General features: G+C 45.2%; 2 protein-coding genes across 4 annotated transcripts in view; one reads left to right on the top strand and one right to left on the bottom strand.

Moving 5' to 3' along the window:
- Nucleotides 1-1,935: 1,935 nt before the first annotated feature.
- Nucleotides 1,936-11,115, bottom strand: RP9 (RP9 pre-mRNA splicing factor). 2 transcript variants are annotated; one of them, XM_079786502.1, is made up of 6 exons: nucleotides 10,319-11,115; nucleotides 8,642-8,672; nucleotides 7,256-7,385; nucleotides 5,744-5,835; nucleotides 3,750-3,811; nucleotides 1,936-2,544 (listed from the first exon to the last, which is right to left on the bottom strand). In XM_079786502.1, the coding sequence occupies exons 1-6, from the start codon at nucleotides 10,468-10,470 to the stop codon at nucleotides 2,346-2,348; spliced, it is 666 nt and encodes a 221-aa protein (XP_079642628.1). In that variant the 5' UTR covers nucleotides 10,471-11,115; the 3' UTR covers nucleotides 1,936-2,345. The 2 variants fall into 2 exon arrangements, with proteins under 2 accessions (XP_079642628.1, XP_079642629.1); XM_079786503.1 differs by having other exon boundaries at nucleotides 7,256-8,553; nucleotides 10,319-10,362.
- A 1,770-nt stretch (nucleotides 11,116-12,885) lies between these two features.
- BBS9 (Bardet-Biedl syndrome 9) overlaps nucleotides 12,886-22,698 on the top strand; it is a 324,045-nt gene continuing 314,232 nt past the window's right edge. For both annotated transcript variants that reach the window (XM_079785508.1, XM_079785507.1), the window contains exons 1-2: nucleotides 12,886-13,610; nucleotides 18,249-18,371. In XM_079785508.1, coding sequence (XP_079641634.1) covers nucleotides 18,260-18,371 — 112 coding nt within the window. In that variant the 5' untranslated portion in view covers nucleotides 12,886-13,610; nucleotides 18,249-18,259. The remainder of the gene's footprint in view (nucleotides 13,611-18,248; nucleotides 18,372-22,698) is intronic.

Below are 22,698 nucleotides of genomic sequence, written 5' to 3'. Positions count from 1 at the left end.
AAGCGTGTGAGATAGAATGGCTCTTTGAAGAAGTTAGTGGTCCGAGTTCTAAAGAACGGTTTGATCGGGAGGAATCCTGGGGAAGCTATTTCTCTTCTCTACTTTTCTGGCCCTGCAGCAATAAGATCAACAAGAAGAATGCTGAGTGTGAGGGCATCTCTATGAGCCTGTTATCCTTACCAAAAAAGAGGACTGTGAAATATATGACAACAAGTCTCTAACAGAACATAGTATCACCCAGGAGGCATTGGACTCCATGACATTGTCTCAGGAATGGAATATAAGCGACTAATGGGCTCAGCCTCCTTAATTATCTAGTGGTTTCCTTTTGGGTCCTGGGTCCAAAGGCAGCTAGATCAATGATAATTCTCCATTAAAAAAAAATATATATATATATATTATTGATTTTTTTACAGAGAGGAAGGGAGAGGGAGAGAGAGTTAGAAACATCGATGAGAAAGAAACATCACTCAGCTGCCTCCTGCACACCCCCCACTGGGGATGTGCCCGCAACCAAGGTACATGCCCTTGACCGGAATTGAACCTGGGACCCTTGAGTCCGAAGGCTGACTCTCTATCCACTGAACCAAACCAGTTAGGGCGATAATTCTCCATTTAAAATCGAGTTTTCACTTAAGCTCTAGGTGCCCATATTTGTAGAATTTGCAAAGAGGATCCCAAGTTAGAGTTGAGACAGAGTCATAGCAGATGATGGCTGGGAGGTAATGGTAATGGAGAGCTGGGTTGAATAGTTAGGACAGGGGGCTGAGGTTTGAGAGGCATTGATGCAGACTTTTTTCATGTTGTTTAAGAATACTTTGACCATGAATGGGATTCCAGGAGGACAGTAAGGAATGCCTGCAAGAGAAGAGGCTGGGACTGGGTGGGAAACACTGAGATGTACAGGAGGACAGATGGTCCACATGCTCAGGCAGAGCTGGGATGCCGGAAGTGGAGAGCAAGCCTGAATTAACTGGCCAGTTTTCTGAAACGGCAAGCCCTGGCATTGCCATCTGGACTAGTTCCTACTGAGATCTTATTTGAGGCCAAGACCAGGAGCATTTATTGATGAGCACCTGGGACGGGTTCATTCTGGGCCTGGGATTGGCTGCTCTTAAAGGGGTGTGGAGTGTGTGTGTGTGTGTTGGGGGGGGGGGGGGGGGGGAGGAGGGCGAGGAGGCAGCGGGGACCCAACCCCTAGGGAAAGAGACCAGAAATGAATAGAGAGCTTCTGGAACCCTGATAATAGCAACAGAACCTGCTGGATAGGGAGGGACACAACTTGTGAGCAAGATCTAGCTCCACTGTGCTCAGCAAAGAACAAGACATGCTCTGCTTAGCTGCAGGCACCACCCCAACAGGCTGAGCTGCTTCTGCTGAGGCCCAGGTGGGCTGTGCTTAACCAGGAAGAGGAAGGAAGTGAGGGATATTTTTGGGTGTGGGTAGCTGACTCAGTACAGTAATTCCCTTATATTCTTAACAGTTTTCTGAGTCACTTACTCTGGGAAATTCTTAGGGTTTGGGCGGTAAGATCCAATCAAGTTAAATATGATGTAGCCACACCAGATTTTTCATTGTAGTTATAGGAAACCCTTCTTCCCAATCAACAAATCACCTCAGGTGATATAAACACACACCTTTTGGTGCAGCAATGCCAAATGTACTTGACTGTAAAATAATTAGTTTCATACTGTCAAGATAAAGCAAAGTGCAGATGAATGTGTAGAGCATTTGTGTAAAAAATAGTCCTCTATTTGCTTGTGATATATAAAATTTATCTGGAAGATTTAACAAGAAACTGGTAACATTGGTAGCCATTGGGGAAGGGAACTGGGAAAGCTGGGGGAGAAAGGAAGTAGGAAGAGTTTTCATAATTAAACCCTTTATACCATTTAAATTTGGAACACATGCATGTATTATTCAGAAATAAAAAAATACATTTGAAAAATAAATAATGAGCTTTTATTATCTTCAACAACAGACGAGAGTGGAGCCTGAAGTCTGGGAGTTCAGCGGCCTCGCTGTGGAGGTGGCAGCCCTGGAGGAGTGTCCTCAGAGGCGCTGTCGTCCGGCCACCCTGACTTCCTAGGCGTCGCAGGCCCCAGTGACCAGCAGGGGGAGGACTGGGAGGGCCTGTCCTGCGAAGTCGGCGCCGTCCAGAGCTGGCACCGGGGAAGACACAGTCCCTCTCGGGGGGTCACAGCTTCCCTGGAAGGTGGGTGCGAAGTCACTCGTGTGTGTGACACCAGATGTGCTCCTGGGTGTGCCCTCTCCGACTCCAGGCCCTCTGTTCTCGGCCGCAGTGTGTGATTCTGAGCCGAGAACACGGACCAGCCGGGCGGCTGTCAGTCCGAGGCCGAGCTCTCACTTGACTTGGAAGACTTATGCTTTCGTTTCTTCTTCCTTTTCTTCTCTTTCTTCTTTTTCTTGTGCTTTTCTTTCTTCTTCCTCTTCTTGTGTCTCTCCTTACAGTCCGAGGAGCTGGAGCTGCTCCCCTCGTCATCTGAGGTGGAGTCCTCCAGCAACTGCTTTAACTGCTGGATCCTACACAGAAGACCGGTCAGAGAACCAGAAACCATTACAGCTTAAAAATAATTTTTTTTTTTAGTTACAAGATTATTAGTGAGGGTAAAAAAAGTCACAAATAATCACCTCATTATGCACAGTATTTACTTTTAGTTTTTCATGTTTCCCATTCCTGTCCACACCCACGCCTATTCTACAGGGCTGTGTAAAAGTGTTCTGTATCCTTTCCATTATCCTAAATATTTCTGCATGTTTCATTTTCCTTCTTTTTAAAAAATATATTTTTATTGATGTCAGAGAGGAAGGGAAAGGGGAGATAGAAAGTTCAATGATGAGAGAGAATCATTGAACAGCTGCCTCCTGCATGCCCCCTACTGGGGATTGAGCCTGCAACCCGGGCATGTGCCCTTGACCGGAATCGAACCCAGGACCCTTCAGTCTGCAGGCCTGACACTCTATTCACTGAGCCAAACCAGCTAAGGCAATTTCTGCATGTTTATATAGTCCCTCCTATTGTAACTTCTAACAGATATAGCCTTTCCTAAATCATGCCCCCACTACTCAAGTTCATATGAGGTAATTTACTGCCTCAACAATTATAACTGAAGACCACAGATTTGAAAAAGACCTCCTATTTTTTCATTCTATCTTTATGTTTAACAATAGCTCAGATCCCTAAAGGATAATCATATGAAAGAGAACCAATCATACAGTAGAATGAGGGTTGCCAACATCAACCACCCATGGGTCAGCGGGCTGGGCCACGCCCACTGCATTAAGCTAACCCAATGGAGCAGGCTGCCTGCTCACTGCCGGAACACCGGCCTTTTCAGTGACTGCTCCTGACCTCCAAGTACTGCGTAATTAAGGCACCACCTCTGTTACACTACTCCTCTAATAGGAATAGTTGTTTCCAACTTAACACAATTTACTTTATTTTATTTTTAAAATTTCTTTATTGATTAAGGTATTACATATGTGTCCTCATCCCTCCATTAACCCCCCAACCCACCCACCCCCACTCATGTCCTCACCCCCCTCGTGTTCATGTCCATTGGTTAGGATTATATTCATGCATACAAGTCCTTTGGTTGATCTTTCGCACACCCTCCCCTAGCTTCCCTCTGAGGTCTGGCAGTCTGATTGATGCTTCTCTGCCTCTGGATAAACTTAACACAATTTAAAACTTTAAGAGGGTTTTGCTGTCATCAGGACAACCTCACCTTATATCCTTCTCATGTCTTTTATTCTCTCGGATGATGTCATACATGGGATCTTCATGTGCCTTGAGGGTTAGAGAAAGTTAAGGTTGGGTTAAACTTTATAGATTGTTAGTTAAATTAAAATTAAATCGCTGTTTCACTGAAATTAGTTTGTTCCCCTCCCCTGTTTGGTGTAATTTTATATTCTACATGTTTTAATCCTTCCTGAGAGTCATCATGACTTTAAACTTATGGAGGCTATAAAAAAGATTTTCCAATTATACAAATACAGGTTTATAATTTTAGTATCTTTTATAAGGAAATAAACTATAGAAATATTGATAAATACTATTCAAGGTTAGAAATATTGAAGTAATTATCTTTTGATTAAAAGATATTAAGCCAAACAAGTGAGTGAGAAAATGTTATGTAAGAATGATTCATTTATAGGTACACAAACCATGTGCCAAAAAGGAAGTCTGGAGGGATACTCATCAGACTACTTACTGTAAATCCCCTTTCAATTTTGGAAAACCTTATTATAATGTTTCCATTTTGTTAAAGTAAGGCCAATGTATTCCTGTAATATCTGTATAATTTAAATCACTTAGAGTACTTTAAAATATGAATACACAGAGTGAATTTTATGGTATGTGAGTTATCTTTCAAAAAAAATTTTTTTTTTAAATTTTACATATTAAACTAAAAAACAGGGTTAAGTCCAGCTGGTGTGACTCAGTGGTTGTGTTGATCTATGAACCAGGTCACGATTTGATTCTCCGTCTGGGCACAAGACTGGGTTGCGGGCTCAATCCCCAGTGTGGGGTGTGCAGGAGGCAGCTGATCAATGATTCTCTCTCATCATTGATGTTTCTATCTCTCCTTCTCCCTCTCTGAAATCAATAGTAATATATTTTTAAATAGAGTTAAAAATATCTATTATCTCACCACTGGCAATATCCACTGCTAATATTTTAGTGTGGTTCTCCCAGTCATTATTCATAATTTATAAAAAAATTATAATCATGTTATATAAAACTCTCTATTCTCTTTTTCACTTAAGTTTTCATGAACATCTTCCTATGACATACTTTCTTCTAAAACATAATTCTTAAAAGCTGTATGATTTCTATGTTATAGTAATTTATGTTGTTGGTATATTGGCCATTGAAGTTGTTGCCTATTTTTATTGAGTTTCTGTTTTTTAACCATATAAATAATTCTGAAAGTTATTTTTCTACATTCATAAAAATTTGTGTATATTGATGTTTTATTAAATCCTTAGGATCAATTCTTAGAATTTAGGTTTCTGCATTTGAAAAAATATTGAATACAGTATGTTTAAATTTTTGAGATTTATCACCAAATTGTCTGTGAGAGGAGGTATAAAAATGGATATTCCAGCTATCAATGATTTATCCAGAATATCTTCTTCAAATTATTAAAATGAAAGCACAATATTTTCAAGGTCTTAAAATCCCTGGAGAATGTGGACCCCAGTTTGATATATGCTGGTAATCCCAATATACCTGATATATTGAAACAGTTACTGAAAGGTGAATTACCATCCCTGGGAGGTGACTGTTAAAATATAGTGAGGAAATGACAGACCTATTTTACTGACATGTAACGAGGAAATATCATTTATGCTCACTTCTAGTTTATAACAGAAAGATATCTAGTACCTAGACAAGGATTAGGAAACCAGAACCCTGATTTTTGGTTAGGAAACATGATTTTTTTTCCCCATAAGTAAAAAGTGGATAAGAATGTCTGCTTCCAGTGTTCCCAAGGCATAAGCTAATAACACTTTAGTAAGAAGTTAGTTTCTGGTTAATGTAACTAATCTCTCACACAAACATGATTTAACAGAGATGTAGTTAACACCAGGTACTTTGGCCAAAAGGCTTCTGGAAATATATTTTATGTGAGCCTCCAGTTCACCGATGACTGCCTGACTCATGGACATTCACCCTCTTCGGTAAACATGAATTGACCCCTGGGGTTCTACTTACTACTCTGAACTGCTCTAGCTTTTGGTTGCCTTTGATAAAGAAAGGGCATTCTTTGTCGCCCGTTCGGTGACCGTACCGTTTACAGCGCCAACCTGAGAACAAAGAAAGGGGATACATTTCTGTAAGATAATGTATTTTACTTAATCAAGATAAAGTGTCAGTAGGTCATATTCAAGTTATTCTTCATTAGGTTCCAATTTTAAAAGCAAAAAACTTTAAAAAAGGTGTGACCCACAAGGGCAGGGAAAATAGGAAAGGAGATAACAGTAAAGAGATGTGGGAAGTTATAATGCAGGTAAGAGTGTGCAACATGGATAGCAGACCCTGGAAAACCGAATTCTAAGCCAGCAGAACAGAAACAACTCGATTTCGATTTGGAGAACCCGGAGGCCCTGGACTTGGCCGCACACTCTGGCAGTGGAGGTGCAGGGACAGCTTAGAGGAGGAGGAGGGCTGGCGAAAAGGCCACTTGTGCTCCCAGCCCCAGAAAGGCAGGCTCACTCTCGGAGCAGTGGAAGGAGGGGCTCTGGCTTCGGCCGCAGGCCCACGGGAAGGCCAGGTGCCACACTGAGCACAGGAAGGACGAGAGGACCGAAGACGGGAGGCTCCGGCCTCACAGCCTCGCCCCCAAAGCAGTTCCCAGAACCAAGCACGCGGCCTTGGCCCTCAGCAGGAAACTCTCCTGAAAGACTAAGCAGCCTTGGAGAAAGACCTGGAGATACTGATCTCAGCAGCTGTTGACAGCAATAAAATAAATATTGTGTTGCCTGCTAAGCAGCCCAGACACTCCACCCTACAGTGAGATCCAGTTACCAGTCTCTACTCAAAAGTGAACTCGGACCCGGCCAGTGTGGCTCAGTGGTTGAGCATTGATCTATGAACCAGGAGGTTACCATTCGATGCCTGGGTTGCGTGGGCTTGGTCCCTGGTCAGGGGCCTGCAGGAGGCAGTCAATTGATGTTTCTCTCTCTCCAAAATAAATAAAAGCCATATATATATATTTTAAAAAAAGGCTTCAGCACCCTTTCTTCAAAGGCTGCCTTGCGCCGGATGGAGGTGCTGCTGCCCTGGTGGGGAGGGGTGTGCATGCTGAGCTCTGCTTGTCCCCCCCCCCCCCCCCCCCTGTGGCCTGTAGCTCCTCAGGCAGCCTGGAGAAGCCGTACCACCAACGGATGGGGGGGGGGGGCTAACTGAGGCAAGACCCAGAGGGACCTGCCCCCGGCGTTCCCACCACGGAAGGTCCTTCTGCTGCCGGAACACCACCAGCGAGTGTCCGCCAAAGGCAGCCCGGCCCGGGGAAAGGCCACGGCACGTGGAGCCAGCAGCCGGAGCACAGCGCGGCTCCGCCTCTCACCTGGGACCTCTTCCTGACGTGTGAGTCCCTCTACAGAGCAGAGGCCATGCCAGGACTCTGCAGCGCTGAGAGGACACGGTAAATGAAAGAAAAACACGCCTTGTGAACCGTGTGTGTAACCTGCGTGCATCGGGAGCCCCGGACGCACTCGCACTCACACTGCATCACTTTGACCTCCTTCCCCAGGGGCATCCAAAGCCCCTTGGTTGGCGCGTGAGCCAGGAACTCCCTGGCGTGCTCATTGCCGGGCACGTCTGGTATACAGTCTTCCGGCTTAGTCTCATCTTCCTGCAAAGGGAAACGGCGTGTAAACAATGTGGCCAGAAAGCACCGAACCCCCACCTGCCTCAGAACACAGCACGGCCTGGCTTTCTCAGCGGGAGCTCCCGAGGTCATCATGAGTTACCTCTCAAGGACAGGAGTCACAAATGAGACCTGACAGAAAAGGTGGGAATGAATGTGCGGAAGAACTACGTCACAAAAACCAAGTGGCTGTTCTTAGAGAAATGGTACTAGTGTTGTTCACAAAGAAATGACTTATGAGCTCCAAATTCTGATGCTAAGATTACAACAAGCTTTCTGCTAACTTAAAAGTTTTATGGAATGAGGCAAAGTATAGGATTAAACAAGTAAGGTTTTCTGGAATAATAACAAAAGCATGTTAAGTTAAAATGGATTATTATACCTTGAAGGCCACAGGGTGTATTTATGAAATGTACTTACACCACCAAATACCTTTAAGGTTCTCTCTCTTTTTTGGTTAATCCTCACCTGAAGATATTTTTCCATTGATATTTACTTATTTATTTACAATATTTTTTTTGACTTCAGAGAAGAAGGAAGAGGGAGAAAGAGAGATAGAAACATCAATGATGAGAATCATTGATTGCTGCCTCCTGCGCCCCACACTGGGGATCGAGCCCACAACCTGGGCATGTGCCCTGACCAGGAATGGAATGGTGGCCTGACCTCCTGGCTCACAGGTGATGCTCAACCACTGAGCTGCGCCGACCAGGATCCATGGATTTTCAGAGAGAGTTGAAGGGAGGGGGAGAGACAGAGAGAGAGGAACATTGATGTGAGAGAGACACATTCATTGGTTGCCTCTCATACACACCCCAACTGGGGTTGGGGATAGAGCCTGTATAAGGCTCTTTTTTCTTTAACCTTTTGATTTTTTTTCAGGTTTCCATGTATATTAAACTTATAATGAAAATGTTTTTAAAAATCTTTTTTAATACTGAAAGGTAGCAAACAGAAAAGGTTATTTTGGCCTTTAACCACTCCTCTAAGTCTTGTTGCCTCAGAGACTCGGACACTGGCCAGGGTGCAGAGAAGGGGCGCGATGGCCGGGGGACAGGCGTGGGCCCGCCTGGGTTTCTTCGGGAACAGACCCCGGCTGAGTAAATTGCCACGAAGGCACAGGCTGTGACAAAGCCCAGGGTCTGCCTGGCACCTGCAGGAAGGAAGGTGATCACCAGAGGTCTGAGCCCTGAGTGACTTATGTCTGAGAGAAGAGCCGACAGGACACGCTTCACACTGACCTTGATGAGCCCAGGAGGAGGTTTTTCATAACTAGAGAGAAAAAGAAAACAAACCATCACCAACCACGTTAACAGGAACATAGGGAGCAAAAAGCAGCTGTAGGCTAAACTAAAAAGGACATCTACAATAATAAAAGCATAATATGCTAACTAGACCGGACTTCCTTCCTTCCGGACAGAGCCACAGCAGGCGGGGCTATAGCAGAGGTGGGGGCCGTGGCGGCAGTGCGGGGGGGGGGGGGGGGGGGGGGGAGGCGGGCAAGGCCCTTGCACAAATTTTGTGCATCAGGCCTCTAGTTTTTAATAAAAACCTAAAAGTACGTTATGTCTAAAGCAGTTAATAGAACATGCCCAGCACTCAAGTCACATATAAATACACTGATGTTCTCCCACATCCTGCTGAGACGTAGAACTTGCCGTCTTAGCACAATGATTTCTTTTTGGAAGAAGGGAAAGCAAGAGATTACAGGGAAAACGTGTGGTAAGAAGACCCTGGAGTTAATTATGGTTCCAAATTGTCATCGTCTCTGTCAGGTTGTTTATCTAGCATAACTCTCAGTGTTGAATAGGGTAGTTCCTAAATCCCTTGCAATAAGATGGAACTGTGTATTTTGAAACCTATTATTATTAGCAATGGCCTTAAAAAGTACATTTCTCAACTGTTTCCAAACATTTAAAGGCATGGGGTTGGTGTTTTTTCTTAGGGCTAAACAATTTCTTAGTTTATGTAGTAATTAGAAGATATATTTCTCGATTATTGAGGGAATATTTAACTACTAAAAATAACATAGTTGGCTTTGGCTGGGTGGCTCAGTTGGTTGGAGCACTGTCCTATACACCAAAAGGTCTCGGGTTCGATTCCCAGGGCGAGTACGGGAGGCAACCAATCTATGTTTCTCTCTCTGTCTCTAAAATCAATAAACATATCCTTGGGTGAGGGTAAAAAAAATAAAAAAGATTTGGGAATGGGAATAGGAGTGTGTTTACTATGTAGTTGCCTTCTGCGATATCACAGTTGAAACGTCTGCATTATTTTTGTAGTTGATCCTTAGAAAATAAATGTCCCTGGAGGCCTGTTATTCTGTGCCATCTGTGATGATGCCTTTCGATTCTGTAATTCAGATTGGAGTAAGTTGCTCTGAGCTGTAGGAAGACTATATTTAGAGAAGAGAGGAAAGAATGATCCTCCCAAGTGGGTATGGGGGAAGAAATCTCTTATTTTGCCAAGTACTTAAAAATACTCTTGGGATTTCTGAGTGCTGAGGTGGGATTTCTTCGGAAGAGTCCTCCTGTGAGGATGCTCCATCCCAGTGGTTGTGCAGCGGCTCCGATGAGAGCCGCACCAGCGCTTAGGGCTGCGTCTTCCCTCCCTTAGCAACCAGACGAGGAGACGTGGTGACCGACCACCGCGCCGGGACAGGTGCCAAGGAGCCCTGCTCTGCATTCCGTCCCCAAACCCGAGCGCGCCCCCCCCCCCCCCCACCCCACCGCGGGAGCGCCGGAGCCTGGGGGCGGGGCCGCCTCCCGCCCGGCCCCGGCGGCCCCGGGGCGCCGGGCACCGACCCCCTCCCGCCCGGGACCGGTAACGGCAGCCGGTAGCCGGGCCGCCCGCCCGCTCGCGGGTCTCCGAGGTCCCCGCCTCCCGCGCCCACAGGACCGCGGGCGCCGGGGACTCACAAGGACTCCAGGTGCTTGAGCTGCTGCAGCTGCTGCGCGTCGTGTCGCCGCCGCTTCTGCTCCCGGCGGCGCTGCAGCTCCTGCTCCGGCGGCTCCCGCGCCCGCCGCGCGCCCCCGGGCTCCGGGTCGCCGCGCCCCGGCCGGGACGACATCGCGGCCCGCGCGGCTCAGGCGGCGGCGAAGAAGGCACTTCCTCCGCGCCCCGCCCGCCGCCCGGTCCCGCAGCGCCCCCTCCCGCCGCCGCCGGCCGGTAGCCTGCCCCCCAGCGCGGCCTGGAGGCCTGAAGTTCGTGCTCCGAGCGCCCAGCCCCAACGCCTGCCGGGCCGGTTGGTGCCGAGGTGGGAGCGCGCCCCCTGGCGGAGGCCGAGGGCTGAGCCTGGGCGCCCTTGCCTGCCGCCTGAAGACTTGTCTGTGCGCCTTCCCCCTCCGTGTCCGCGTCCTCACCTGGAGGCCGGGGTCCTGTGCAGGTCCTCTGAGTCTCCCGGTGGCTAGACGGGAGGTGCTCCGTACAAGTTATAGGACCCATCAGTTCTGGAGAAAGGAAGGTTCTCCATAGGAATTCTGGAGTATGCCATCCCTGGTTAAAACATAGTGTTTATTGTACTTAGACAAGGTGTGGGCACTGGAAATGAAAAGCTAATGCACATTGAGTGCTTTTTACGTCCTGCTCATGGAGTTAAGCCCTTAATAAGAATTGTTTTAATTTTTGAAAACTTAAGTACTGTTTACTGCCCTTACATATTATCTCTTCTTAATGTAAAATTTTTTATTGAATTTATTGATGTAACATTGGCCAATCATCCTGATTTTACAGTTAAGGAGAAGAAGCCCCACTTAATAGTCCTATAAATATTTTTGTGAAAATTCCTTCCAGTATTATTCCATACTTTTGTTTTCCTTTTTAAAAACTATATATTTTGATTTCAGAGAAGAAGGGAGAGGGAGAGAGAGAAACATCAATGATGAGAGGGAATCATGGATCGGCTGCCCCTTGCATGCCCCGCACTGGGGATTGAGCCCTCAACCTGGGCATGTGCCCTGACCAGGAATGGAACAGTGACCTCCCAGTTTATAGGTCCACACTCAATCACTGAGCCACTGAGCCATGCCGGCTGGGCCATATTTTTTTCTTTATAAGAATTGTATCAAGTGGTTTTAAAGACTTTTTCTCACTGATATTATGAACTTTATTCAAATTGAAATAATTCAGTCATTTGAATTTTAATTGGGGAATAGTACTTTGCCTAAGCTTTTATTATTGGCCGTCCAAGTAATTTACATTTTATTATTATATTCAATGTTGTGATGGTTTAATAAATAATAGCAAAGTATTAGAAATTAATGCTTTCCATGAAGTTCTTTTATCTTTAAGAAAAGCCATAATTTAGAATTACATTTCCTAGTGGTAATGTGAATTGGTGGTGACAGACAGGAACTTTAAAGTGTAAGTTAAATCTAGTGAAAAAAGCAAGAACAGAAGTTTCAAAGTTGGTATGACAGGCCATATACCTACACTGACTTTGAAAGTAAAGAAGTTTGGGCCCTAAGAAAGAAGACACCTACCAAGAAGGGGCTCCTGGTGGCTAACTGGGTTAAAAAAGAAGAAGAAGAAAGCAACAGAAAAAAACAGCCTAGCCGCTGTTTCTAACAGGACCTCTCAGGCCAGCCAGCTGCAGGGAGAAGCCTCGGCTGAAGCTGCCTGAGCACTGACCTGCCTCCTGCACTGACCTGCCTCCTGCACGTGGGCCAGCCTTTACAAAGGGGTTCCTAGAACCCTGCTGCAGCCAATAAGACTGAGAATTTCCCTGTCCAATCAGAGCTGTATCTTGACCAATCCAAACAATACTTTTTGGACAAATCAAACCGTGAGTTCTCATTTGCATGAGGATGGACCAATCAGGGACCAGGGATGGGACTTATAAGTCAGCTGCCCTCTGACTTGGGAAACGCTCGTTCCCTTTCCACTGAAGGCGCATTCCCTTGGCTGGAGCTGGGGACATCTCCCTGGGCCTCTCCCAGGGCTGCCTCTGCGCCCTGGCGCCATTGAGCTGCTCCATCGCCGAGCTGTGTCACAACTGAACTGTCTGCCCTGAGTTTCCCGCGTCTTCCACACCCCAATTAGGGGATTCCTGTTGCTGTTGAGTTGGCACCAACGACCATCTGTTGACAGCCCACAGAAAGTTGGAAAATTGGGCATTATCGTTACGTTCAATGATAAAGGTGAACGTTTGCATACCTATATGCCAGGAAACCCAGCCCAACGTCTATACTAAAGAGAATGTTTAGCCCATGTAATGAGGAGACACGTACAAATAACTTTGTCCAGGAGGAAAAAAATAAAACCCAGACACCTTGCCCCGCAGCCGCAAAGATCTTGGTCTTCCACCCTCGGGGGCTTCTTCACGGTATGTGCTGAGCCAGCCCCCTTCCTGCTCCCCCCACTCCTTCCCTCTCCCCATACCCCCCCGCCCCCAGCAGCCCAGCCCATGGACACAGCCTCGTGGGCTGGAAAAGATGAAGTCGCTCCAGAGGCTTTGATATTCTGAACCCCAATGCCCCCACAAAAGCCGGGTCGCCCCGCCCCCGCAGGAAGCCCCACCCACGAGCGCCGAGGGGCGGGTTCCGATCCGGAGCTGAGCGCGAAGCCGGGGTTCCTGCAGCCCCGCCTACCCGCCTCGTAGAGATCTGACGCCGAGCACCGCCTGCCATTCCTATTTCCGGCCGCCCCAGCCCCAGCCCCTCCGGACTACAGCCCCCAGAAGGCCTCGGGGCTCTGCCCTCGGACTTGCGCAGTAGCGTTCGTTGTAAAGCGCTATGACAACTGGGCGAGGATGGTTCGGAGTTAGGCACGGGCGGGGAGGTGTCCCTTCCGCCGCCGCTGCCCCTTTTCTGCTCCACCTCGCTCACCGCCTCCTCCATCATCTCCTCCTCTCTGCGACCCGCGGGACGTGCCGCGGTTCTTGCCTGCCTGATCTCTTCCAGGGGACTGATGCCGTTTCCCCTGCTCGCGTCTGGGGGTGACAGAGAAGGGATGCCTAGGGGCTCCTTGGGGTGATTCCTCCAACCCGGGGGAACTGGTGGTGCCGCCTGGCCAGGCTGTCCCCTTGCCCGGGACGTGGGACGCGTTGGAGCAGGAGAACGAGAGGGAGTAGCGAAGTGGGGGTTGCTCTCTCTGCACCCCCCGCTCTTGCTCTCGTCCCAGCCCGGGGACCCTGGCAGGCGTTCTGCAAGGAAAATTGCGGGGAGAGAGTTCCAGGCAAGGTGGGGCAGGACCCACCAGATTCGGCATCAGGTAAGAAAGGGTGGCTGGTACCTCGGGCATATGGACTCCCGTTCTGAGTTTTATTCGGCGGGCCAGATTGATCCTCTGATACCATGTATTAGTTCTTGGGGGTAATAGGTTTCTTAGGACGGATGTTTGTGTTGAAAACACAACTAGGAGCGCAATGTGAGTGAGATCCTGTGGACCTTTCCCAGAGAGGATGTTAAGAATTTGCAAAGGTTCCATTCAGGAATGTTACGTGGTGCAGGAGCATCCTCCTCCTGGGACACTTCACCAGGTCTTGGGAGCAAACGGTCAGTGCAGTTCTCAGCTGATGATGAAGTGGGGTGCCTGTACTAATACCCCCTAATTCCTTCTTGCAATAGGATTATTGCTTCGCCTTCTCTCTACATTGCAAACCACAGCAGCTTCGATGAACTGACCTGATTTTATTAGCATCTCCTGTCCCCAAGCATGTCCTGTGGTTGACTCAGATTTCCTGGAAAATTAAGTGGGGTTTTTTTCCAGCTCACTTTTCCTTAAAAAATGAAACCATATCACACATATGCACAAAGTAAAACTGGTCTTAACTAAAGTCTGTCAGAGAGGGAGAGATTTTCTAACTTATTAGAAACTAGAGGCCCGATGCATGGAATTCGTGCAAGAGTAGGCCTTCCTTCCCCCGGCTGCCGGCACCAGCTTTCCTCCATCACCCGGGACCCCGGCTTCCCTCTGGCAGCCCAGCGGGCACCCGGGACCCAGGCTTCCCTCACAGCCCTGCCTTCGTCCAGAAGGTCGTCCGGTCAAATTATTGTTATTGTAGATACTGTAAATAGAATAATTGGTGGTAGATTTTTTCTTGTGTGTGAATAGACTAAATCATCATTTAGAGAATTTTAAAAACTTTTAAAAATTTGCAAATAATTTATAAGCTATTTATGAGAGTTTAAGGGATTTTTCATTTCCTGTAATTGTCCTTAAATTACAACTACACTTATGTTGATGGTACAAATTATTGATAGAAACATTATCTGAAGGAAATAAAAGCCAATATCAATAGTATATAGTAATTTAAAAAATTTTATACCTTTTGATGTATGTAAGCAAGCCTTATCCCATAGAATTCAGACTTTCAAATATTTCTCAAAAAGAATTGAAACATAGAAGTTATAAGACATCTCTGCAGATTAACAACGATTACTATTGGTCTTTTGAATGTCCCATTTAAACTTCAGTCCAGAGGGTCAGACTGGCATTTGTAATTTTGTCTTGCTCAGAAGACGCTCCACCTCCACCACCACCATTACTTCTTCTAGGTACCTGCTGACGTTTATCTGACATTTATTGAGTGTGTCCTTTGGGTTGGGTATTGGGCTAAGCAGTTTCATGTGTTGAGCCATTGTATCCTCCCACCCCCTAGAACAGTTGGGAGACTGGAGGGCGAGGGACTTGTCTAAGGTCACATGGCTGGAGTGTGGGGTCAGAAAGGGAACCCCAGACTCCCTCTCCTGTGCTCTTTGCCTTGTGTGTCTTATTGAAAGAGCCCTTATCATATTATCTTCACAAGCAAAATCTCCCTTCACCTCTGTGTGCAGTAGTCATCTTTTTTGGACTGTAAGACCTGATTCCTATTTTGCAGAATTTGAGGAGGCACTAGCATGACCTGGAGGAAGCAAAGCTTCAAATGTGAACAACAGTGTCAGGGTCTTTGCCTCGTAATTGCAGAATCTGCCCTCCTGACCACAAGTGCCTTCCTGACCACATGTTCCTTCCATAGGATTCTTGGGGTTATCATCACCACAGCCATTTTCGTACCGACCCTTCCTTAGTGTAGGGCTAGGCCAATGAGGTGTTAAAACATACATATCTCAAAGGACAGCACATATTGAGTAAACTTGATTTGGGAGATAATATATATTTAAGTAGGTATTAAAAACAAAAAAAGTGTCAAGTGATAAGTATGGAAGAGAATTTCTGTAGCTTAAGTGATAAAGAGATAGCTTTTATTTATTATTCTAATAAGGCATATGAAATCGATCTTTTGTGGCTCTTTATAGGTATGCATCTGTTAAAACCTTCAAAGTATTGTTTTCTAATCATCCTTTAACAAAGTAATCAAATGTATGACATGCTTTCCTGTGGTTTGAACTTGCAGGAATTAGAATCACTATGAACAGAGGTACAGCTTTTGGTCTTCATGGCATGGCTGCACAAGTTCGGTTTTAGGTGCTACTTCCACCGCATGCCATTGTGACCACTGGGGCAGGTTTTCTTTTCTTTTCTCTTTTCTTTTCTTTTCTTTTCCAAATAAATTGTTGATGGGAGAGAAGGGCGGGAGAGAAAGATCAATTTATTGTTCCACTTATTTTACATTCATGGTTGCTTCTTGTATGCGCCCTGACAGGGCCTTGATTTCTGCAATTAGGCTATGTGGAAGGCCTACTTTAAAAAACAATTTTTATTTATTTTTAGAGCAAGAGGAAGCATTGGGGTGGGGGGAAGAGGAGAAAGAGAGAGGCAGAGAGAGAGAGAGAGAGAGAGAGAGAGAGAGAGAGAGAGGTGCATTGGTTGATTCTTTTTTTTAAAAAAAAATATAAGTTTATTGATTTCAGAGAGGGAGAGGGAGAGAGAGATAGAAACATCAATGATGAGAGAGAATCATTGATCAGCTGCCTCCTGCACGCCCTACACTGGGGATCAAGCCCATAACCCGGGCATGTGCCCTTGGCCGGAATCGAACCTGGGACCCTTCTGTCTGCAGGCTGACGCTCTATCCACTGAGCCAAACCAGCTAGGGCAGTTGATTCTTGAATGTGCCCTGTCCGGGATTGAACCCACAATCTTGGCATATCTGGACGACACTCTTACCAATCTAGCCGGCCAGGGCTGGAAATCCTTCTTTAAGAAGCAGATTGCTCTACATTTTTTAAAAGCTCAGTTGATCCTCATTATTTGTGAGTTTGCCCACTTGCTAAAATTATTTGTAATTCCAAAATCAAAGCTCCTGGTGCTTTTAGGGTCGTTCAGGGTCATGCGCAGACTGGCAAACAATTTGGGTCACTTGCTGTACACTTTCCCAGCTGATGTCAAACAGCAGCTCTGCCTTTTTGTTTCAGCTCCCATGCTATAGGCAGATGGCCTTTCCCTGGCCTGTTTAGTGCCATGTTTGTTGTTGTTTTTTGGTGATTTTGCTGTGCAAATCATGTAATGCTGAAGTACTGTCTCATGTTCCTAAGTGTAAGAAGGCTATGATGTACCTTATGGAGAAAACACATGTAAGCTTCATTCAAATAAGAGTCTTATTGTTGTTGGCCATTGAGTTCAATGTTGATGAATCAACAATAAATAAAATATTTTAAAAAACACACACACACAAAAATTATGTAGTGATTGGTTGATGAAAATGAGACTTGAGGCTTTATACCAGCCCCTATATTTCCCCTAGGACCAGTGGTTCAGTATTTGCTAATTCAGTGCTTGTGACCTTATGGAACATGACTTCTTTGAATAAGGAGAATGGACTGCATTTCCCATTACCTTTTAAATCAGTCTTGCTTGAGGGAAAGCCTCACTTAGGGTACTTTTACTCTCCTGGCGTCCCAGGGCATGTGATGTTTGTGCTGTAATTCCGAAGGTCCAATGGGCTTTCGCAAACACCTTATCAGTAACTCAGTGGTAGATCTGGTTGGTACATCCTCACTCTAGCTGAGGAATCAAAGCATTAGAGGTTCTGTGGGTTGCCTGAGGACACACAGGCAGTGCTGTACATGGACCTACAACCCAGTTTTCCTGCTGCTTTTTTGGTGTGAATTTCCCTTTTTCACTTTGCCTTTCTTCAGTTAGAATGGGAAAGGGAGAGGATGCTTTTTGAGGACCTGTGATGTCCAAGTTCCAGGGTTATTCATTTGAGGCATTTGATCTCATTTGCTCTTCTCAGCAACTCATTGTGGCTGGAGATGCTGCAGTCTTTTGTGATAAAAATGAAGGGAAAGCCGAAGCCGGTTTGGCTCAGTGGATAGAGCGTCGGCCTGCGGACTCAAGGGTCCCAGGTTCGATTCCGGTCAAGGGCATGTACCTTGGTTGTTGGCACATCCCCAGTAGGGGGTGTGCAGGAGGCAGCTGATCGATGTTTCTCTGTCATCGATGTTTCTAGCTCTCTATCCCTCTCCCTTCCTCTCTGTAAAAAAATCAATAAAATATATTAAAAAATAAAAGAAATGCAGGAGCCCCATCTGGAAGTTTTGACGCAACTGTAATTAACTAAAAGGGCTTTAAAAAAAATGAAGGGAAATTAGATATTTTGCTAAGGAATTATGTGCGAACTAGTGATGGTAGAATTTTAACCTTGATCCTCCAAATAATAGTTTTTGTTGGTGCTTCATGCAGTTGTCTACAAAATCTTCCAGAAGAGAGACCTGGCCCAACCTAAATGGATAATGTCTTAGCCTGGCTTTTCCAAGGTCCTGGCAAAATATCTGATTTGTGCTTCTGGCCATTTAGATTTGTGGTTTCACATGTGCCCGCAAAATACAAAAAAATCAAAGTTAATACAGGAATGTTTTTCTTAAAGTTTTCCAAGTTTTAAGAGGTAAATGCCTTAAGAGGTAATTAATTCATAATTCATGGTGTGAAGTGGATTTTTACTGTAAACACATGTTTTCTTTTTAGAGTGAACGAAAATGTCTTTATTTAAAGCCCGTGATTGGTGGTCAACTGTTCTGGGAGAAAAAGAAGAATTTGATCAAGGCTGTTTGTGTTTGGCTGATGTTGATAATAGTGGAAATGGACAAGGTAAGTAACTTATGACCCTGCATCTTGGAGCAAAGCGTTACAGAGATGAAATAAAAACAACTTCCTCTTAAAATATGTACTTTTATGGGACTTCCATGAACTGTCATAATTATGCCCCAATTTTGAAGGTAGTTTTCCTTATTAGTGATATTTAGGTAGCAGGATGACAAATGTAATTCTTTTTTCTGTTCAGTTGTTTGTGTTTTCCTGGTTGTGTTGATTCTGTCATATTATTTGCTGGAACTCAGAAAAATATTATAAGACATCATTTAAATTGCTTCCATTTGTTGTAAAATTAGTAGAACTAGAAAAATATTTAGAATTTTGAAAAAGCCTTTTAAAAATTATTTGAAAGAAAATAAAATAAAAATTGTTATTTTTATTACTTATTTTTTTTATCCTCAAGTATTGGTTGTCACATAATAAAACAAAATTTGAAGCTTAGCCCTTTCTCTTCTTAGCCCTTTCTCTTCTTTTTAATTATTTTATTTTTTATTGATGACAGAGAGAGAGAGAGAGAGAGAGCGAGAGAGAGAGGAGCATTGATTTGTTGTTCCACTTATTTATGCATTCATTGGTTGCTCCTTGTGTGTGCCCTGACTAGTGATTGAACCATAACCTTGGCATATCAGGATGATGCTTTAACCAACTGACCTACCAGGTGGCCAGGGTCCTTTCTCTTCTTATCTCCTCCCAGTTCGAAATGCTTGCATCTCTTAATAGTCAGCATTCTCTTTGATCTGCAGTTGGGCTGAACACATTCAAGCCTCAGCATAATCTTCTTTGTAGTTTTAGCTTTTTTTTGCAGAAAATCGGCCTAGTCTGCCCACCACAACCACTCTGCTTCCTGTCACAATGCAGTGTGTCCCTGCCCATACTGAGAATCCTTGCCCTTCTTGTACTGTGTTACTTCGTGGGGTTGATACTTGCCACATTCTTATACAAAGTCCAGTGGGTTTGCCCTGGCCAGTGTGGCTCAGTTGGTTCAGTGTCATCCAACAAACTGAAAGGTTGCTGGTTGATTGCAGTCAGGGCACATGACCGGGTTGCAGGCTCCATCCCTGGTCAGGGGCGTGTAGGAGGTAGCCGATTGATCGAAGTTTTTCTCTCTCCCTCTCCCTTACTCTCTCTCTAAAAATCAATGAAGTATCTTAAAAAAGGGGAAAGTCCAGCAGGTTTAAGGAATGTTTATCATGTTTTCTAGAGCACTGTTGGCATGGAAAGCAAATTACATTCTTTTTAAATTGAATCTGAAAGGCAATCATACAAGAATGGAGAAATTATGCAAGCTCGATGTGTTAGTAGAAAATAATTGTTAAATCATTGCTTTCATTTTCATAATACTAGAAAAACATTCTATTTTATTCTTATATTAGTTGCGCCTCTTTGCATCTTCATATTTTAAAAATGGTCTTTAAAACATTTTAGTTCTATATCATTGCTATTTAAAATTTGTATTTGGTTTTAATGATTTATAGTCATGAGCCTTTTTTTAAAAATATATTTTATTGGTTTTTCACAGAGAGGAAGGGAGAGGGATAGAGAGCTAGAAACATCGATGAGCGAGAAACATCGACCAGCTGCCTCCTGCACGCCCCCCACCGGGGATGTGCCCGCAACCAACGCACATGCCCTCAACCGGAATCGAACCTGGGACCTTCCAGTCCGCAGACCGACGCTCTATCCACTGAGCCAAACCGGTTTCGGCCTTTTTTTTTTTTTTGGGTAATCTGGATAGTCATTGACCTCTTTTTTTCAAAATCTTTATTGTTACTATTATTGCAGATGTCCCTCTTTCTCCCCTCTCCCCATTGCCGTCTCCATCCAGTTCCCACCCTGCCCCAGGCCTTTGCCACCCTATTGTTTGTGTCCATAGGTAATGAATATATGCATATAAGATCTTTGTTTAATCTCTTCTTGCCTCCCCACTCGCCTTCCCTTTGAGAATCATCAGTCTGTTCCATTTCCATGCCTCTGATTCTATTTTATTCACCAGTTTATTATGTTCATTAGATTTCTTATTCATTTATTTTTAGTTTTTAGATTCAATTGTTGATAGGTATGTATTTGTTGCCATTTTGTTTATGTTTTTGACCTTTTTCTTTTTCTTCTTCCTCTTCTTAAAGAATACGAATACACCTTCAACATTTCATATAATACTGGTTTGGTGGTGATGAACTCCTTTAGCTTTTTCTTGTCTGGGAATCTGTTTATCTGACCTTCAATTATAAATGATAGCTTTGCTGAATAGAGTAATCTTGGTTGTAGGTCCTTGCTATTCATCACTTTGAATATTTCTTGGCACTCTCTTTTGGCCTGCATAGTTTTCATTGAGAAATCATCTGACAGTTGTATGGACATTCCCTTGTAGGTAACTAACTGTTTTTCTCTTGCTGCTTTTAAGATTCTCTCTTTGTCTTTAGCCCTTGGCATTTTAATTATGATGTGTCTTTGTCTGGTGCTCTTTGGGTTCCTCTTGTTTGGGACTCTCTGTGCTTCTTGGACTTGTAAGTCTATTTCTTTCACCAGGTAGGGAAAGTTTTTTTGTCATTATTTATTCAAATAGGTTTTTAATATCTCCCTCTCTCTCTTCTTCTGGCACCCCCATAATGTGAATGTTGGTACGCTTGAAGTTGTCCCAGAGGCTCCTTACACTGTCTTTGTATTTTTGGATTCTTTTTGCTCTCTGGTTGGGTGTTTTTTGCTTCCTCATATTTCAAATTGTTGATTTGATTCTCATAAACCTCTACTCTACTGTTGAGTCCCTGTATATTATTCTTTATTTCAGTCAGTGTATGCTTAATATCTGACTGGTCCTTTCCCATTTTTTTTTTTTTTTGGAGGTTTTTAGAAGATTCTTGAGTAACCTTATAACCATGACTTTGAACTCTAAATCCAGTAGTTTGCTTTCTTCCATTTCTTTCATTTGTAACATGTTTCTTTGTCTCCTTATTTTGGCTCCTTCCCTGTGTTTGTTTCTATGTATTGGGTAGAGCTGCTATATGTCCTTGAGTTGGTAGAGTGGCCTTGTGTAGCAGGTGTCAGAGCCCAGTGGCTCAGCCTCCCCAGTCACCTGAGCTGGGAGCTCTAGGTTCACCCCTTTGTGGGCTGTGAGCACAGTCTTGTTGTAGTTGAGACTTGATTGCTATTGGTGTCACTGGGAGGAATTGACCTCCAGGCCAATTGGCTGTGAGGACCAGCTGCAACTATAGTGGGAGAGCTGCTGTGCAGGAGACACCTCTATTGACCAGGACTTACTTCAGTGGGGCTTTGGTGCTCACTGAGTCTGCCCCTTGAGTGTGTCGCTTATGGATGTGTAGAGTTGTAGTCTGGTATTGTCTGACACTGATCACTGGATACACTGGTTCTTGGGTCTCCAGGGAGGTGCAAAGTTAGCCACTGTCTGGGGCAACCCAGCAGGAACTACAGAGAGATCTGTGGATTCCTCCTCTTTGTATTGGGTTTGGAAGTGCCCAGACGAGGCCCAGCTATGAAGCAAGGCAGGCTGGTGCTGGTGCTGAGTCTTGGGCCTTTTATAGATAGGTTTGGGCTCCCAGACCCAGCTGCAGCTTGTTTGAGAGATTTTAGCCTGAGCAAGGACAGGCCATTCATATGCAACAGCTGCTGCACACAGCTTGGGAGGGGTTATAAATTGGATGAGGCGGGGTGTTAGGGAATCACCAGGGTGAAGCAAGCAGAAATGCCTGCCAGTCAGCCCTGTGACTGGGGAGGTCCCAGCACAGGAACAATGATCCCTGCGAGCACCTCTATTTGAGAGAAAGCCACCCCGAGTTCCTGCCCTGCTGCCAGACAATCCAGTTCCTCCTCATATGTGTCTGTGTCCCCCTAAGCCTTGCCCTGGTGCTGGAGCTCAGAGGAAGTGGGACCTTGTAAGTTCAGTTTGTGGTGCTGGCCTTTTAAGAAGAACAGCTGGGTCTTCAGCAGCTTCTGTGTCACTGAGCCCCAATCCCCACTGGGTTTTACAGCCCATAGTTCTTACTGCCCATAGGGCCTTCTCTTCCCAGCTCTGGGAGCCTGGGCTGGGGGTCTGGTGTGGGGCTGGGACCCCTTGCTCCCCTGGTGGCCTCCACAGAGACGATCTCCCTCTTGATTAAAAAAGTGGCACAGGTGGGTGCCAGCCCAGCCAATTCCGCGCCTCCTCACCTCCTACCAGTCTCATTGTGCTGCTTCTTTACTTCTCTAGTTGTAGGATTCCATTCAGCCAGCTTTCCAGCGGTTCTGGATGATGGTTGTTCTGTATTTTAGTTGTAATTTTGATGTGGTTGTGGGAGGCGGCGAGTACAGGCGTTTACCTATGCTGCCATCT

Source organism: Cnephaeus nilssonii (assembly GCF_951640355.1).
Source record: "Cnephaeus nilssonii genome assembly, chromosome: 12".
Taxonomy (NCBI): domain Eukaryota; kingdom Metazoa; phylum Chordata; class Mammalia; order Chiroptera; family Vespertilionidae; genus Cnephaeus; species Cnephaeus nilssonii.
The sequence above is the reverse complement of the archived record's forward strand: the minus strand, read 5'-3'. Positions and strand labels throughout refer to the sequence as shown.

What these genes read in the sequence shown, in the direction of transcription:
- RP9 (XM_079786502.1), bottom strand. Translation starts at nt 10,470, where the DNA reads ATGTCGTCCCGGCCGGGGCGCGGCGACCCGGAGCCCGGGGGCGCGCGG. An exon ending in AGCTAGAGCAGTTCAGAGTA is followed by an intron (nt 3,812 to 5,743) that starts GTAAGTAGAACC and finishes CTAACCCTCAAG; the next exon opens with GCACATGAAGATCCCATGTA. An exon ending in AGACATGAGAAGGATATAAG is followed by an intron (nt 2,545 to 3,749) that starts GTGAGGTTGTCC and finishes TCTTCTGTGTAG; the next exon opens with GATCCAGCAGTTAAAGCAGT.